The sequence below is a fragment of the Schistocerca cancellata genome, chromosome 3 (genome assembly GCF_023864275.1).
Source record: "Schistocerca cancellata isolate TAMUIC-IGC-003103 chromosome 3, iqSchCanc2.1, whole genome shotgun sequence".
NCBI classification, from domain to species: Eukaryota; Metazoa; Arthropoda; class Insecta; order Orthoptera; family Acrididae; genus Schistocerca; species Schistocerca cancellata.
Window position 1 is genome coordinate 48,461,037 of NC_064628.1, and position 18,572 is coordinate 48,479,608.

The 18,572-nt window shown below is 37.3% G+C and overlaps 1 protein-coding gene across 2 annotated transcripts in view; it reads left to right on the forward strand.

Moving 5' to 3' along the window:
* Nucleotides 1-15,071, forward strand: part of LOC126176927 (centrin-2-like) — a 160,843-nt gene extending 145,772 nt beyond the window's left edge. For both annotated transcript variants that reach the window (XM_049924116.1, XM_049924119.1), the window contains one exon: nt 14,487-15,071. Coding sequence is in view for 1 of the 2 variants with exons in the window: in XM_049924119.1 (XP_049780076.1) it covers nt 14,487-14,576 (90 nt within the window). In the remaining variant the exon portion in view is untranslated. The remainder of the gene's footprint in view (nt 1-14,486) is intronic.
* The last annotated feature ends 3,501 nt before the right edge of the window (nt 15,072-18,572 follow it).

Here is an 18,572-nt window from a genome sequence, read left to right on the forward strand (position 1 = left end):
TCGAACCCATCGTTCTACCATTCCTAGACCGGCAAGGGAACTTGCTGTTCCAACAGGACAATGCACGTCCGCTTGTATCCCGTGCCACCCAACGTGCTCTAGAAGGTGTAAGTCAACTACCCTGGCCAGCAAGATCTCCGGATCTGTCCCTCATTGAGCATGTTTGGGACTGGATGAAGCGTCGTCTCACACGGTCTGCACGTCCAGCACGAACGCTGGTCCAACTGAGGCGCCAAGTGGAAATGGCATGGCAAGCCGTTCCACAGGACTACATCCAGCATCTCTACGATCGTCTCCATGGGAGAATAGCAGCCTGCATTGCTGCGAAAGGTGGATATACACTGTACTAGTGCCGACATTGTGCATGCTCTGTTGCCTGTGTCTATGTGCCTGTGGTTCTGTCAGTGTGATCATGTGATGTATCTGACCCCAGGAATGTGTCAATAAAGTTTCCCCTTCCTGGGACAATGAATTCACGGTGTTCTTATTTCAATTTCCAGGAGTGTAGGTTGAACAGAAATGGACCAAGTACAGATCCTTGAGGTGCGCTGTACTTATCCTTGATTTCAGATCTGCATCCAGAATCTGTTGTCACATAATGTGCCTTGTATTCTCATGTGATTTTATCCACTGCACTGCATTTGAACATATGCCATAGATTTTAAGTTATTCAGTTAGTGCTGTATGGTTGATAGTGTCAAAAGCTGTAGACAAATCCAGAAACATAGCAGATACAGAGTTTCTCTTATCTAATGCATCTATAACAGATTATGGTAGACTTGAGACTGCAGTTTCAGTACATTTCCCTTTTTGGAAACCATGTTGTGCTGTAATCAGACAACTATGTTCCTCTAGGAATGCAGTCATCCTATTGTGCATGAGCATCTATTATTTTTGAGAAATGAGAGATTAAAGTTTTTGTCTATAGTTATTTGGGTTGTTTTTGTCACTCTTTCTCTGAAAGAGGTTCTATTATTGCTTTGTTCACATGCTTGAGAATTTGATATTTCGTAATCTCCTGCAGGCTTCTTTGATTTTAATTTCTGAATTATTTGTATGATTTCTGTTTTTATCAATGGTTCCAGGAACACTCAGTGGGATGGTTGGCCAAGTGTTCTAGGATGCTTCGATCCCCGCTGATATTTTCCCTCTTTTAAATTTTGTACAGCTTTTATAATATTGTTGTTGAGCATATCACTTATTTTTGTTCCAACTGTAACTACATTATTCTCAGTTCTCATTGACTTAACACAATTTCTGTTATTTACACTATTTTTGACTCCATTTTTCAGTGTTGATTATGTCTCACATTGTTTTACTTTTATTATTTGTATTTGCTATGGCTTGTTTCCTGAACTGGCGTTTGCTTCTCTTATTAACTGCCTGTACTTATTCTGATACTGTGTATATTCCCTGTCTTCAGTAATCCACAGTCTATTCTGACCTTGATTTTTCTGACAAGTCATTTTGGGGAACACTGTGTAAAAATGGTGCATTAGTGAGTTAAGAAATGCAACATACTTCTCATTGTGCTTGGTGCTTGCAATGTTGCAGTTGAATCTTCTTTCCTTGGTGTCATTTTAAAATTGTTCAGTTTTCCAGATTGATAATCCTCTGAGGTCATCAGTCCCGTAAGACTTAGAACTACTTAAACTGAACTAACCTAAGGACACCTTGTAGATTTCCTTAAAGACTCTCCCAATAAGAACTTCTTTGAGTTAGTAACACTATCATTCAATTTAATTCACATTGCAAAGTTCCCCACTAGGGTGGCCAACTGCTTACAAACAGCCATTGATAATATCTTTATAGGAAAGTCCAATGAACAAAATTGTATTACAAAACCAATAGTCAATGGCCTCTCAGATCATGACATGCAGTTCCTTCTGTTAAATGTTAACACTGAAGAGGGTATAAAATCTGTTAAATCTGAGCTCAAGAGGGTAATCGAAAAGCCAAAAATTGATTATTTTAGGACACCCCTCATAGACATTCACTGGACTGACGTTTACAGTGCTCATGGCATGAATGAAAAATATAACACTTTTGCTAATAAAGTGCTTACCTTATTCAAACACTGTTTTCCCCAAAAACTTACCAAGGTTAGAGCAAAGTCTACAAAGAAGCCATGGATTACTCAAGGAATAGGGGTAAGTTGTAAAACAAAAAGAAAACTGTATCTGTCAATCCGAAACAGTTCTGATGTTGATGCTATAGCACATTACAAGAAATACAGCAAAATATTAAAGACTGTAATACGGACATCAAAGCAAATATATTACAAAGAAAAGATAGTCATATCAGATAACAAAAGAAAGACAATATGGGATATAGTGAAGGAGGAGACCAGTAGAACCAGACATGAAGAGGGACAAATAGCATTAAGAGTAAATGACACATTGGTGACAGATGTGTATAGTGTTGCAGAACTTTTTAACAAACATTTCATAACTATTACTGAAAAGGTGGAGTTGTCAGGTTCTGTCGATGCTGCTATGAAATACCTCAGACCAGACATTTCATGTAACTTCCATAATATGAATTTGACCCTAACTACACCAGCAGAAATAATGTTCATCATAAAATCTTTAAAATCAAAAACATCTAGTGGGTATGATGAAATATCAACAAAGCTAATTAAAGAATGTGATTCTGAGTTAAGTAACATATTAAGCTATCTGTGTAACCAGTTGTTTATCAGTGGAATATTTCCTGAATGGTTAAAATATGCTGAAGTTCAGCCTCTGTTTAAGAAGGGAGATAAAGAAATAGCATCAAATTTCCATCCAATTTCACTTTTGCCAGCCATTCTCAAAAATTTTAGAAAAAGTAATGTACAATCAGCTTTATAACCATCTTATCTCAAATAACATACTGTCAAATTCACAGTTTGGATTTCTAAAGGGTTCTGATATTCAGAAGGCTATCTACACTTACAGTGAAAATGTGCTAAATTCATTAGATAAAAAATTGCAGGCAACTGGTATATTTTGTGATCTGTCAAAGACATTTGACTGTGTAAATCACAATATCCTTTTAAGTAAATTAGAATATTATAGTGTAACAGGAAATGCTGAAAAATGGTTCAAATCTTATATCTCTGGCAGGAAACAAAGTGTGTTATTAGGAAAGAGACATGTATCAAGCTATCACGCATCATCCAACTGGGAACTAATTATATGTGGGGTCCCACAAGGTTCCATTTTAGAGCCCTTACTTTTTCTTGTGTATATCAATGACCTTTCATCAGTAATATTACCAGATGCCAAGTTCGTTTTGTTTGCCGATGATACAAACATTACAATAAATAGCAAACCAAGTGCAGTCTTAGAAAGATCAGCTAATAAAATATTTGTGGACATTAATCACTGGTTCCTAGCCAATTCCTTGTCACTAAACTTTGAAAAAACTCACTACATGCAGTTCAGAACTCGTAAAGGTGTCCCACAACTATATACTTAACATATGATGACAAGCAGTGTTAAATTCTTGGGATTACAGCTTGATAATAAATAATATATTCAATAAATAGTAAATTCAACTGGGAAAAGCAGACCACAGAACTGCTGAAGCGTCTTAACAAATCTCTATTTGCAATGCGAATTGTGTCAGACATAGGGGATATAAAAATGAAACAGCTGGCATACTATGCTTACTTTCATTTCATAATGTCATATGGGATTATTTTTTGGGGTAATTCATCAAGCCAAGCTAAAGTTTTCCAAGCACAAAAACGTGCAGTAAGAGTTATATGTGGTGTGAACTCGAGAACATCTTGCAGAAGCCTGTTTAGGGAACTAGGGATAGTAGGCCAACTCCTTCCACTCCAGTGATGAATTTCTCAGTAGAACCAACTGATTTATGTGTATGTATATATATATATATATATGTGTGTGTGTTCATTGTAAATAAGAGAGAGAGTGTATGTGTGTGTGTGTGTAAGTACAATCTAACTTCTGCACCATTTCAGTGCAGTAATGTGTTCATTGTAAATAAGTATTACATGTTTACTACCTTATAAATAAATAAAAAACTTTTTTATTTTAAATTCAGTGTATTAGTATTTGTAAAATGATTCTATCATATAGTGTTCATTAAAAATAATGATCATTCCACTTGGGACCTGTGGAATGGTACATTAGCTTATTTGTTTGAGTTGTAAATATTTGTAATGTATTGTTGTTTTTCTGACATGTTCTACATCCTGGAGGACCTCCTCACTATGGATCAATTTGAATGAAAGTAAATCTAATCTAACAACACACATCCATGCCTGAGGCATGATTCGAACCTGCAACCGTAGCAGCAGCACGGTTCCAGACTGAAACGCCTAGAACCGCTCAGCCACAGCGGCCGGCTCCTATTTTTGAAAATACAAAACATTAATCTACAATGATCAAACATTGCTGTTCGCAGAACTTCTGCTTCACATTTACTACTTTCTTTGTTAGTGAAATGCTATTGATGATGCTCTGACTCTGATCACTTACCGTCATAGGTACATTTATTATTGTTATTATTATTATTATCTTCTTTCCTTTCTCAGACCTTAGGTCTGGTTAAAAATGGAAAATAACACGGACCTTGATCAAGCGTGACTTCGTTTTAACTGTATGGTATATGTTACATTGCATTTAGGAACTTTCGGGTAATTGAACATGTATCAATAATTACAGATTTCTGTAGTTGTATGTATACGTTTGGATGTAGCTGTATTGTGTTGATGTACTGGTGGATATTGTGTGGTATGACTCCTGTAGTTGATAGTATAATTGGTATAATGTCGACTTTATCCTGATGCCACATGTCCTTGACTTCCTCAGCCAGTTGGATGTATTTTTCAATTTTTTTCTCCTGTTTTCTTCTGTATATTTGTTGTATTGGGTATGGATATTTCGATTAGTTGCATTAATTTCTTCATTTTTATTGGTGAGTATGATGTCAGGTTTGTTATGTGGTGGTGTTTTATCTGTTATAATGGTTCTGTTCCAGTATAATTTGTATTCATCATTCTCCAGTACATTTTGTGCTGCATACTTGTATGTGGGAACGTGTTGTTTTATTAGTTTATGTTGTATGGCAAGTTGTTGATGTATTATTTTTGCTACATTGTCATGTCTTCTGGTGTATTCTGTGTTTGCTGGTATTGTACATCCGCTTGTGATGTGATCTACTGTTTCTATTTGTTGTTTGCAAAGTCTGCATTTATCTGTTGTAGTATTGGCATCTTTAATAATATGATTGCTGTAATATCTGGTGTTTATTGTTGGATCCTGTATTGCAATCATGAATACTTCCGTCTCACTGTATATATTGCCTTTTCTTAGCCATGTGTTGGATGCGTCTTGATCAATGTGTGGCTGTGTTAGATGATACGGGTGCTTGCCATGTAGTTTTTTCTTTTTCCAATTTACTTTCTTCATATCTGTTGATGTTATGTGATCTAAAGGATTGTAGAAGTGGTTATGAAATTGCAGTGGTGTAGCCGATGTATTTATATGAGTGATTGCTTTGTGTATTTTACTAGTTTCTGCTCGTTCTAGAAAGAATTTTCTTAAATTGTCTACCTGTCCATAATGTAGTGAATATAATAGAGGGAAACATTCCACGTGGGAAAAATATATCTAAAAACAAAGTTGATGTGACTTATCAAAAGAAAGCGCTGGCAGGTCGATAGACACACAAACAAACACAAACATACACACAAAATTCTGCTTTCGCAACCAACGGCTGCTTCGTCAGGAAAGAGGGAAGGAGAGGGAAAGACGGTTTGTGTTTGTTTGTGTGTCTATCAACCTGCCTGTGCTTTCTTTTGGTAAGTCACTTCACCTTTGTTTTTAGATATATGTCCATAATGTAGCTTTTTTATGTCGATAAATCCCCTTCCTCCTTCCTTTCTGCTTAATGTGAATCTTTCTGTTTCCAGAATGAGATTTTCACTCTGCAGCGGAGTGTGCGCTGATATGAAACTTCCTGGCAGATTAAAACTGTGTGCCCGACCGAGACTCGAACTCGGGACCTTTGCCTTTCGCGGGCAAGTGCTCTACCATCTGAGCTACCGAAGCACGACTCACGCCCGGTACTCACAGATACTGGCAGAAATAAAGCTGTGAGTACCGGGCGTGAATCGTGCTTCGGTAGCTCAGATGGTAGAGCACTTGCCCGCGAAAGGCAAAGGTCCCGAGTTCGAGTCTCGGTCGGGCACACAGTTTTAATCTGCCAGGAAGTTTCAATCTTTCTGTTGCTGAGTGTATGTGATGTATTCTATATTTGTGGCATTGTGATCGTGTAAGTGTATTGAGTGCTTCTAGGTCTGTGTTACTCCATTTCACTACACCAAATGAGTAGGTCAATATTGGTATAACATAAGTATTTATAGCTTTTGTCTAGTTTCTTGCTGTCAATTCTGTTTTCAGTATTTTTGTTAGTCTTTGTCTATATTTTTCTTTTAGTTCTTCTTTAATATTTGTATTATCTATTCCTATTTTTTGTCTGTATCCTAGATATTTATAGGTATCTGTTTTTCCATCGCTTCTATTGAGCCGCTGTGGTTATCCAATATGTAATCTTCTTGTTTAGTGCGTTTTCCCTTGACTATGCTATTTTTCTTACATTTGTCTGTTCCAAAAGCCATATTTATATCATTGCTGACTACTTCTGTTATCTTTAGTAATTGGTTGAGTTGTTGATTTGTTGCTGCCAGTAGTTTTAGATCATCCATGTAGGACTTAATGAGTCTCCTTGGTATATTCCACACTTAATCTGTATTGGCTGTGATGTGATATTATTTGAATTTGTTTGGATATTAAGTGTGGTTTTCCAATTTTTCATTACTGTGTTTAGGAACTGTATCAATTTAGGATCTACTTTGTATATTTCCAATATCTGTAGCAACCATGAGTGGGGTACACTATCAAAAGCTTTTTGGTAATCAATGTATGTGTAGTGCAGCGACCTTTGTTTAGTTTTAGCTTGATGTGCCACCTCTGTATCTATTATCAGTTGCTCTTTACATCCTCGTGCTCCTTTGCAGCAGCCTTTTTGTTCTTCATTTATAATTTTGTTCTGTGTTGTATGTGTCATTAATTTCTGTGTAATGACTAAAGTTAATATTTTGTATATTGTTGGTAGGCATGTTATGGGACGATATTTTGCTGGGTTTGCTGTGTCTGCTTGATATTTAGGTTTCAGATAAGTTATTCCATGTGTAAGTGTATCAGGGAATGTGTATGGGTCTGCAATGTAATTGTTAAATAATTTAGTTAGATGTGAATGTGTTGAGATGAACTTCTTTAGCCAGAAATTTGCTATTTTATCATTTCCAGAGGGTTTCCAATTGTGCGTAGAATTAATTGCTCGGGTGACTTCATGTTGCAAAATTATCAATTCTGGCATTTGTGGTATCATCTTGTATGTGTCCGTTTCTGCTTGTATCCACCGTGCATGTCTATTATGTTGTACCGGGTTTGACCATATGTTGCTCCAAAAGTGTTCCATGTCTGTTATGTTTGGTGGATTGTCTATTTTAATGTGTGTGTGTTATCTATTGTCTGGTAAAATTTCTTTTGGCTTGTGTTGAATGTTTGGTTTTGTTTCCTTCTATTTTCACTTTTTTTTTGTATCTTCTAAGTCGTTTGGCCACTGCTTGTAATTTCTGCTTCTTTTCATCTAATTGCTCTATCGCTTATTGCTGTGAGATTTTACCTAACCTTTTTCGTTTTTTGTCTGATATTTAATTTCTTATAAATTGTGTTAGCTGGCCGATGTCTTTTCTCAGTTTTTCTATTGTGATCTGTAGCCTGTGTTGCCAGTTTTGTGGGTTTCTTCTGTGTGTTGGTTGGTTCTGATCTCTGCCTAGTGTGTATATTTAGTGTAGTGAGTGCTCCTATATAAACCAGTAGTTGTAACTCTTCCATAGTTGTATTTTCATTTATTTTGTTGTGTATGATTGTGTTGATAGTTGTTATAGTTGTTTCAACTTGTGGGTGCTTTGGTGGTCTATGCAAGAATGGTCTAATGTCTGTATTTGTGTCTTCCTATTCTATATATGTCAGCTGAAAATTTTCTTCTATATCTATCATGTGTGTCACTTCGTATTCTGTTTGTGCGTGTTCTGGTGGCTGTCTTAAGATTTTGTTTTCCTCTGATTGTTTAATAGATGCGTGTTGTCCTTTGTTTGTTTGCTCTGGGATTTTTGAGTCCACTACTGTATTTTCTTCTTCTTCTGATTGCACATTTTTTTGTTCCAGTATTTGTTGTACTTGTTGTTTGATGTTTTCTAATTCTGACTGGGGTATCCTGTTATTTTTTATTATTACATGGATCTGATCAGCTAGTTGTTGTTCTGTTAAAAATTTTAATTCTAGGTATCTGGTAATAAATGTTGTGTATACTTGTGATCTGTATCCAGTTGTGTTGGTTCCTAAGTTTGTTGCTTGGTAATAACAGAACATGAGGTGTCGGTTAACTTCATCTGACCATCTCATCCTCTGCCTTTGTTTTCCTTCTAGAGTGGTTGCAGGAAGCATATCCTGCAAAACACCTCTATTTGGATTTAAATCATTTGCCGTGCGGCTAGCAGTGTCGTTACCATTGTGGACAGGCATAGGGTTCAAGCGTCGTCCCCGACCATGACAGCGCTTGTCCGAGGCTTCATTAGTTCTGTCCTGAACCAACTAATCACACTAAAAGGGGGGTTAGCCCTATTAGTGGTTTGTTCTTTTCATCGCCTTTTACGACTGGCAGAACATACCAAAGGCCTATTCTTTTCCCAGGCCTCCACAGGGTTTATTATTATTATTATTATTATTATTATTATTATTATTATTATTATTATTATTACTACTACTAGTAGTAGTAGTAGTAGTAGTAGTAGTATTATTATTTTCCTCGTCATAGACAACTGTCTGCAGCTGTTAGATAATTTGAAAAAAAAAAAAAAAAAAAAAAAAAGCATATTTGTGCCATCAGATGTACAATTGTATGTTTCTTCTCTATCATTTTCAATTATTACAATCACCTTCGTGGGAGAAAAGCAGTATGCACAAATCAACCGAACATACATTTTCGTCATTTTTGGACCAACAAAGTGTAGAACATACATGATTGCCATAACATTTTGTCTTAATACAGTCCATATAAACATGCTGTGTCTTGACACAATAGCAGTAGTGCACACTTTTTACATGGAATTATCTGTCTAGTTTCAAAGTTTAAAACAGTATGTCATTCCCTGCATCACTAATACTTCTTACTTTTATTTCCTTTTGTCACCCTAATTCTCCTGATGGGCAAGTAGAAACTTCTCTTCCATAAAAGGCATTCTTAATAGTCATATGTAAATATCATTCTTCATAGAGACAAACAACAATGACATAGCCGTTACTTCTCATTCGGTTATGAATGTTTTGGTTCGGCTAAACGAGTGAATGGCTAAGGACTTATTTCATAAAGTATTTCAGTAAACTGAGAGGAAATAGTAACAAATGTAGGGTATACAAGGAAGGCATTGAATGTACTATCCATACTATGCAATGACTGAAAACCATATTTTGTTTAAAGGTAGTCTGCAGCCTGCTTGTCTGATACATGTAACTGATAGTTACCACAGTTGGAACATGTTGTATTTTGCTAAGAAAAAATTATTATTGTAGTTATTGCTCCCCTTTACAGATGCCATTCACACATTACTGAACATGAGTGATTAAATGTAATGAGAGATTTTTAAAGACTGTACTAAAGACTACAAAATTTGCTGACACTTAGTGATTTAGTGGAAATACTGCTGATATGGAGATTAAAATGGGAATTAAGAGTATCATGAATCAAACATAAACCGAGGTGACAAGTCATGTGATAGCGATACGCACATACACAGATGGCAGTAGTACCATGCACACAAGATATGAAAGGGCAGTGCATTGGCGGAGCTGTCATTTGTACTCAGGTGATTTATGTGGAAAGGCCCCCGACACGATTATGGCAGCACAACAGGAATTAAACAGACTATGAACGTGGAGTGGTAGTTGGAGCTAGAAGCATGGGACATTCCCTTTAGGAAATCATTAGGGAATTCAATATTCTGAGATCCAAAGTGTCAAGATTGTGCCGATAATACCAAAATTTTAAGCATTACCTCTCACCACGGATAACACTGTGGCCAATGGCCTTCACTTAGCAACCAAGAGCAGTGATGTTTGCATAGAGTTGTCAGTGTTAACAGACAAGCAGCAGTCTGTGAAATTACCACACAAATCAATGTGGGACCTATGACAAATGTACCTGTTAGGACAGTGTGACAAAATTTGGCATTAATGGGCTATGGCAGCAGATGACCAATGCAAATGCCTTTGCTAACAGCACAACATTGGCTGCAGAACTTCTCCTGGGCTCATGACCATATTGGTTGGACCATTAGTGAATGGAAAATTGTGGCCTGGTCAAATGAGTCCTGATTTCAGTTGGTAAGAGCTGATGGTAGGGTTCGAATGTGACTCAGACCTGATGAAGTCATGGACCCAAGTTGTCAACAAAGCACTGTGCAAGCTGACATATGGAAATATTAGACCATAACAAATTGTATACAGATTAGCCGGTATATTGTAATCATTCACTTGGCAGTGTGTTCACTTCCCTTTGGAGCATAAAATGGCTGCACTTCATAATGCCATTAGTTATACAAAATGATGGCATATGAGCTGAGACAGATTTCACCCAATGTTCCTGTACATGTCACACAATCCCTGTAGATTATACAGTCTGGCTTGGGGGTTCTGAGGTGGTGCTCAGTGATGCCCTAGATATGTCTGTCAGGTATAATGCCTGGGACAAGAAGTTCAATGCTCTTAAAATACCTACAGTATTAATTTTTGCCTTATGGTATGAAAACTGTCCTGCTAGAATGTGCCATGATTCCAGGAGGAAGGCATTGTTGAATGACTTGATGCGAGTGGCCAAAAATAAATATACTGTACACTTAGTCAACAACTCATAGCACCATCTGTAACAATCACCAACCTCCTCAGAAAAACACTGTCACCAATTGTCAGTGTATGTAGCATGGTTATTGTGTGATGCAGGCATTCTTTTAGTATATAGGAACCAAACAAAATTATCCCTGGCCTGGCCCGACAGTCAAAAACATACAGAAATAAGGTCTACTTGCCCAGTAGATGTAGAGACAGTAACACAGGCAAAAATGCTAACTCTTTGAACCAATAGTGCCTTCATCTGGCAAAAAGACAACTATGGTATCATTAACTTTTCAAATTTCATATGGTGCACATAGTTCATTTTAAATTTTTCTCTCATCTTGTCTTGCTATGTCTCTCTTGATTTTTTTCTATTAATATCTCTTTAGTCATATTTCTTGTTACACTTTTTTTTCACTTTTGTCTGATACCCTCACAGCTGGTGGTATAGACGTTTTCTCTTACTTTCTTCAGTTCATGTTCCTTGCTTATATTCAACTGAAAATACATGTGCTTGGATTTTCTCTAATAAAAAGAAAAAAAATTAAAAAATGTGCTTCATATCCTAGCATCATTAGCAAGTAAAGCAGAGTCCTGCTAATCCAAACCCCGGTAATCTTATCATTCAGTTAATCGGAACATGAAAAATGCTAGGCTAAGAATGGAAAACTGTTTGGTAAACTGCTGTACATACACAGTATTTTAATTTATACAGTACAGTAAACATGTATGAGAAAAATTTGCAAGAAAACATTAGGTTTAAACAATGCACAACAATGAAAGAAAAGCTGTCAAACTTACTAAAATACAATGGACATTTAATCCCTACTTTTTAGATGACAAAAACTCAGTCCTTTTTTTTTGGCATAATGAAGACAGTCTGTTATATGATGCATAGTTTTGCCATTGTCTCATAAACATCAAATCAGCAGGTGCAGCAGTGGGCTGTTGCTCCAAATAACGTAGCGTGAGGTCAAGGGATTCTGCTGCGTCACTGTGTGGAACCAGCTCTCCTTTGTCACTTTCAGGCTCATTGTCCTTCCATCACAGCAGTCCACTTCTTCCTGGTCTTGAGTCACAGCAGCAACTAAATCAATGTCAGTAAGGTTCTCCACACATACCCCATCAGCTGCCATCCACTCGTCTAGTCTCCTTCACTAGCTTCTTCACATCCAGGGATTGTCTGTATCATTTGTAGTAGATTTTCCTGATCATTTTCAACTAGGTTGTCCTGAAATTCAAGAGATGTCCACAGTTTTCTCTATGATTTTCTCAGAGTATTTTCTGAAATATTCTGCCATGCCTTAGTGGCCCAATAAACAACATCCTTCACATTGGTCTTATTTATTGTGTCCACTAAAGGAATGCTATCATCTTGGATCAGCATTCTTAAAAGTTGTTTCCGTAAATCAGTTTTAACGTTTGCAGTACGCATTGGTCCATCGGCTGTAGAAGTGGTGTAACATTTGGTGGAAAAAACTTCACCACAATTTCTCCATCACATACTTCCTCAGTGCTGGGGTAAGACGGCGCGTTAGCAATCAAAAGTATTGCATGGGGAGACAGATGATTTTCCTTAGAAAACCATTAAACAGAGGGAACAAACTGGCTGTGAAACCATTCTTTGGACAGCTTACCACCCATCCATCCATGCTTTTTTCTGGTTGCGATAATATACGGGCAGGGACTTCATGTTGCAGTTTTTAAAAGCTCTGGGCCTAGCAGATTTGAAGATCAGCATTAAAGTCAGCTTGTGATTACCAGCAGCGTTTTTGCACATTAATAAAGTCACACGATCTGTGCACATTTTAAAACCAGGAGCATGGTCTTCTGACCTAAAATTAATGCCAGTCTCGTCAGTTTTATAAATTTGTTGGGGAGAATACTTTCCCTCTCTTCTCATATTTTCAAACTAACCCAAGTATTCCTTTGCTGCACCACGGTCAGAAGAAAGCTTCTCTCCACTAATTATTAGCTGACGGATTCCATGACGTTTTTTGAATCTGTCCAGCCAACCCATACTCGCCATTAAAAACTCATCACTATTCATTAACTTGTTCAGGTAAACAGCCTTCTCCTGAACCAGTGCTCCACTCAAAAGAGTTCTGCTTTCTCTTTCCTGCATAAACCAAAGGAAAAGAGCTTCATCCATTTTATTGTACTGGAACTGTTTCAAAGTCTGCCGAATTTTGAGTGTTTTTCCCAAAGACATTGCACAGGACTGTTCAAGCTTCACTCGGTTCTTCTTCCAATCACAAATGGTTGCTTTACAAACATCCAGTTCTGTTGCCAGTTTAGGTACATTCTCACCATTGTCTATCCGCTTCAAAGCATTCAGTTTTTCTTGAGAGTTAACGTTGTAGGTTTCCATTTACTCATGATGAAAATACGTACATCACTGAACCTAAAAGAACACAGTACAACTGTTACGCATGCCAGCGATCAATAACTAACATAACAAAGCACTTTGCGAGCCAACTGGCAGTGCACTGACCTCAGACACTACAAAGGTCTCAACAGTGCACATCAACAAGGGCAGGGAGTGGGAGTGAGCTATTGTTCCCACACTTGTTCCCATTTCTTATCATGGTATTTGCCTACTTATCTGCTTGGTATACTTCATGCTCGTAACTCGGCACGGTAATTAGGCTAATCCGACCAAATCTGTAATCCAAACAAGGTCCGGTCCCAATTAGTTTGGATTAACGCGACTTTATGTGCTACAATTTTTCAAAACTCAGCGAACGACTTTCATATATCTTTTATGTAGGTCAAAAACACATGTGACCTATACATTAATTATTAAGGGAAATATGACAAAAGAGATGTTTCTTGACTCTTGGTTTAGTGTCATGCTTGGAGAACCTTCAGTGCAGGCACCACTATTATTTGAAAAGTAGCCATTACAGTTTTTTTTTTTTTTTTTTTTTTTTTTTTTTTTTTTTTTTTTTTTTTTTTTTTGTACGTCATGTGTGCTAGTAAAACTGAAGAACTAAATTCTGCTTTCCTGTTAAATTTTAAAAATCATACTGGATTTATATGTCCCCAACTTCAATTATGCCTACAACATACGTCAAGTGAACATACCTATTGTAACTACTGTTTATGGCTGGATACATCTCAGGCAGCACAATATTAATACAATTTAATCCTATCATGGAATAATTGCCTCCATCTTCTAAGACATTTTTTTAAAAACACCAGTTTAAAACTAAATTGTAGAGAGAAAGCTTCTTGCTTAAATTATTCAGTTTGTATTCTCGACCATCTATTCATGTTAGAGAAATAAATGAGTTTCTTTACATTATCTCTTGATATAAGAGTATGACAACAACAGTTTATTATGTAACAGAGCACTGTAACTAATTCTTCAAATTAACTGTTGTTTCATTTGAAAACAAGAGCCCAAAAATGTAATGTATACATCTACATATACTAATTGAAAGTGTTTCAATGCAACTTTTCACATAGTTGTAATACCTGCATTTTTATTTTATTTATTTTTTTTTTTTTCAGGAAATGATTGATGAAGCAGACTTAGATGGAGATGGAGAAGTAAACCAGGAAGAGTTTCTACGAATTATGAAGAGGACAAGTTTAGAATGAGAAAAAAATGCACTGACTAGCAGTGCTATTTCATAAAAAAGTGTTTATTTGTTTAAATGTAATGTTTTTGAGCTGTGTAATGGGTAATTAAGTTCTTTCATGAAGCTATTAGTATCTTAATTTTTCCTGTAATAGTTGAAGCTCATTGTTGAATAACGTTAAATGCTTTAACTGTTACTACTAGTGGTTTTGGGCAGAATTATGCTATCATCAGAAAGACATAGAAAAACAAACCTTTAGTAATAGACACAGAAGACTGACAGGTGAAACTTTCAAAACCATGAATCTGCTTTTTAGGCAAGAGAAGGTCTTGCTTATCCCCAATCTTTGTGGTCTTTTGCTGTATAAGTGAACCATTGACTTAAACACATACTACCTATGTCAAGTTTTGAGTTTGGCGTGTGTGCGTCAGTCATCAGCCACAGCCAAAATAAAATTCTTTTGAAGCAATCCTAGACTGTGATGTCCACCTGTAAAAACGCCTTAATTTATATAATAAAGGAACTGTAACTCATTATCCTAACAAAACGTTTCAGACATCGAACTACAAATACCTACTCAGTAGCACGTAGCATCTCCTTTGCTGCTGATCATGACAGCAAAGCTTATTTGTATAGACTCCACAAGAGACTGAAAGTGTTTGCATCTCCAGTGACTAGCAACAATTCATGAAGGTTGGTCAGGCCTAAGTCCCAGTTGTACTCAGCTCAGTCGACAGCATCCCAGATGGGGACCACCTGTAAGGGGTGGACGTAAGTGTGCCCACTTTCCACCCTCCTCTCTCCACAAAAATGTCATTCATTCTAAACTTTAAACAGTGCAAATTATTAATATTTGCAGTTTCGCCACACTCAATTATTTGTTCAAATAACTTAGGGGAAAATAGCCAGGTAATGAATGACCTTAAAAACAGCCAAAATTTCCACAGGAGAAAAAACAATCACTTCCAAGCCATAAGTGATCCTATGAATCACTTTTCATGGCAAAATTTGTATATTCATGGACAGATACAAATTCAACACCCACCACAGTAGTACAAGTTCATGTGCCAACTACATCTGCAGATGATGAAGAGATTGGAAGAATATATGATTCAATAACAGAAATTATTCAGATAGTTATGGGAAAGGAAAATGTAATTGTGGTAGGGGAGTAGATTCAATAGAACGAAAAGGAAAACAAAAGTAGGACAATACTGACTGGGGAAACATCATGAAGCTTTCCACCAAAAGCCTTAGTCCCACCGAAGTATCAGCCCTTGCCAAAGGAACGAAAGACAAGCTGCCTGGTAGGATTTTGTGCAGAGCATAATTTAATTGTTGATGACACTTGGTTTAAGAATCATGAAAGAAGGTTATGTCTATGGAAGGGACTCGAGGGCATTAGAAGGTTTCAGACTGATAATGTAATGTTAGAACAGAGATTTCAGAATCAGATTTTAATGTAATACATTTTCAGTGGAAGTTGTGTGGATCCTGGCCATAATTTGTTGGCTACAAACTGTAAATTAAAACAAGAAAATGCAAACAGTAGGAGATTAAGGAAGATGGGACCTAGATCAATTGAAGCAACAGTTTCAGAGGAAGCATCAGGCTCACTGGACTGAAATGGGAAAGAAATTCAATAGAAGACAAATTGGTAGCTCTGAGAGATGAAATAGTGAAGGCAGCAGAGGACCAAATAGGTAAAAAGGCAAGCCCTAGAAGAAATCTTTGGATAACACAGGAGATAGTGAATCTAACTGGAATATGGATGTCTAAGATATGAGATTGACAGAAAGTGCAGAATGGCTAAGCAGGAAGGCTAGAGGACAAATATAAGACCACAGAAGCATGTATAACTAGGGAAAGATAGGTACTGCCTATAGCAAAATTGAAGAGGCCTTTGGAGAAAAGAGATGCAGCTGTAGGAATATCAACTCAGATGCCTATGAGGGGAAGTGGGGAATAGCCTCATAGACAACAAACCCTGCCTTGCAGGCCTACTACATTTACCACACCCTTAGAAACTCCCTCCCACCACAATGCAGAATCGAGAACCTAAACATTCCTGAAATACAGTCATGAACCTTTCCTCCAAAAGCCTTAGTCCTATAGAAGTATCAGTTCTTTCTAAAGGCCTTACTTATTGCCCCACTCCCAAATTCAGTTATGCTGGACTTGTTAAATGTCTTCTCTCCTTGTCCTGCTCCCAATAGTGGAAACACTTTTTTGCCACCAACCTTACCAATCAAGACTCAACCCATAGCCAATGTTGAACTATGTGTGACTCAGTTCACTTTTCCATCCAACTGTGATCCACCCCCACTGCCCCCAAATCACCACCTATTAACATTCCACAATTTGTATCCCTCATTCCATGCCTCACCATCATTCCCCAAATCCCTCAACATGGAAACCAACATTACATCCATAGAAATAACCACAATCCACCACTTAAAAACTGACCCTGACCTTTTAATGCTACATGCTGACAAAGGTGAACCACAGAGATTACCTGGCAGAGGGATTCTGCCAGCTGTCAGACTCATCTACCTACAAACCCTGCCGCACTGACCCCATTCCAGAAATCCAACAGGATCTCCAGTCTCTCCTCAAATCCTTAGGCCCACCCCAAAACCTCCCCCCCCCCCCTCTCTCTCTCTCTCTCCCCCCCCTCTCTCTCCCTCCCTCCCTCTCCCCGCCCCCCCTCCCCCACCTCTACCACTCCCTACACTCCTACCTTCTACATGCTTCGTAAGTCCACAAACACAACTTCACAGGACACCCCACTGTGGCTGGTTTCTGTGCCCCCACTGAGAGAATCTCTGATCTTCTCCACCAACACCTTCAGATTATTACCCTTAACCTATCCTCCTATAAATAAGACATAATTGTTTTACCCACCGACTCTCCATAGCTCATATTCCTTTACCGCACGGTGCCCTGCTCGTCACTACCAATGCGACCTGCCTCTATATTACATTAATACTTGTTCCATAGATCATAAATACGACATTTTGTAATGATGTGGAACATATCAGTTTAACATAAACTTTCTTTACACAATACTTTTTTTTTCAGTTACTACTTCATATCTAAAAATTCATGTATTGAGTAGAAGGAGCTGTCATTCAGATGTTCTTTTAATTTGTTTTTAAATGTTGGTTGGCTATCTGTCAGGCTTTTAATGCTATGTGGCAAATGAACAAAGATTTTTCTGGCGGCATAATTCACCCCTTTCAGTGCCAAAGTCAGATTTAACCCAGAATAGGGAAGATCATCTTTTCTTCTACTGTAGTAGCTATGCACTTCATTATTATTTTTGAATTGAGATGGGTTATTAACAACAAATTTCATAAGTGAATATATGTATTGCGAAGGTACTGTGAATAGCCAGAGTTCCTTAAATAAATGTCTGCAAGGTGATCTTGGGTGGGCTCTAGCTATTATCCTGATTACATGCTTTTGTGCAATGAATACTTTTTCTCTTAATAATGAATTACCCCAAAATATGATGCCATATGAAAACAGTGAATGAAAACAGGCATAGTAGGCTAAGTTACTGATACGTTTATCGCCAAAATTTGCAATAACCCTAATAGCATAAGTATCTTAACCTAACAGTTTCTGCAGATCATCAATGTGTTTCTTCCAATTCAGTTTTTCATCAATGTACACACCAAGAAATTTTGAATATTCTGCCTTAGCAACAGACATCCATTCAGAGTCTATATTTATCGATGGTGTTATGCCATTTACTGTACAGAATAGTATGAAATTTAGTGGGAGTCCATTTCCAGAGAACCACTTAATAATTTTGTGAAAGACATTATTTACAATTTCCTCAGCTGATTCTTGTTGTTAGGTGTGATTATTATACTTGTATCATCAGCAAAAAGAACAAGGTTTGCGCCTTCCTGAATATAAAGCGGCAAGTCATCAATACATATTAAGAACAATAAGGGACCCAAGACTGAACGCTGTGGCACACCATACTTGATACCTCCCCATTTAG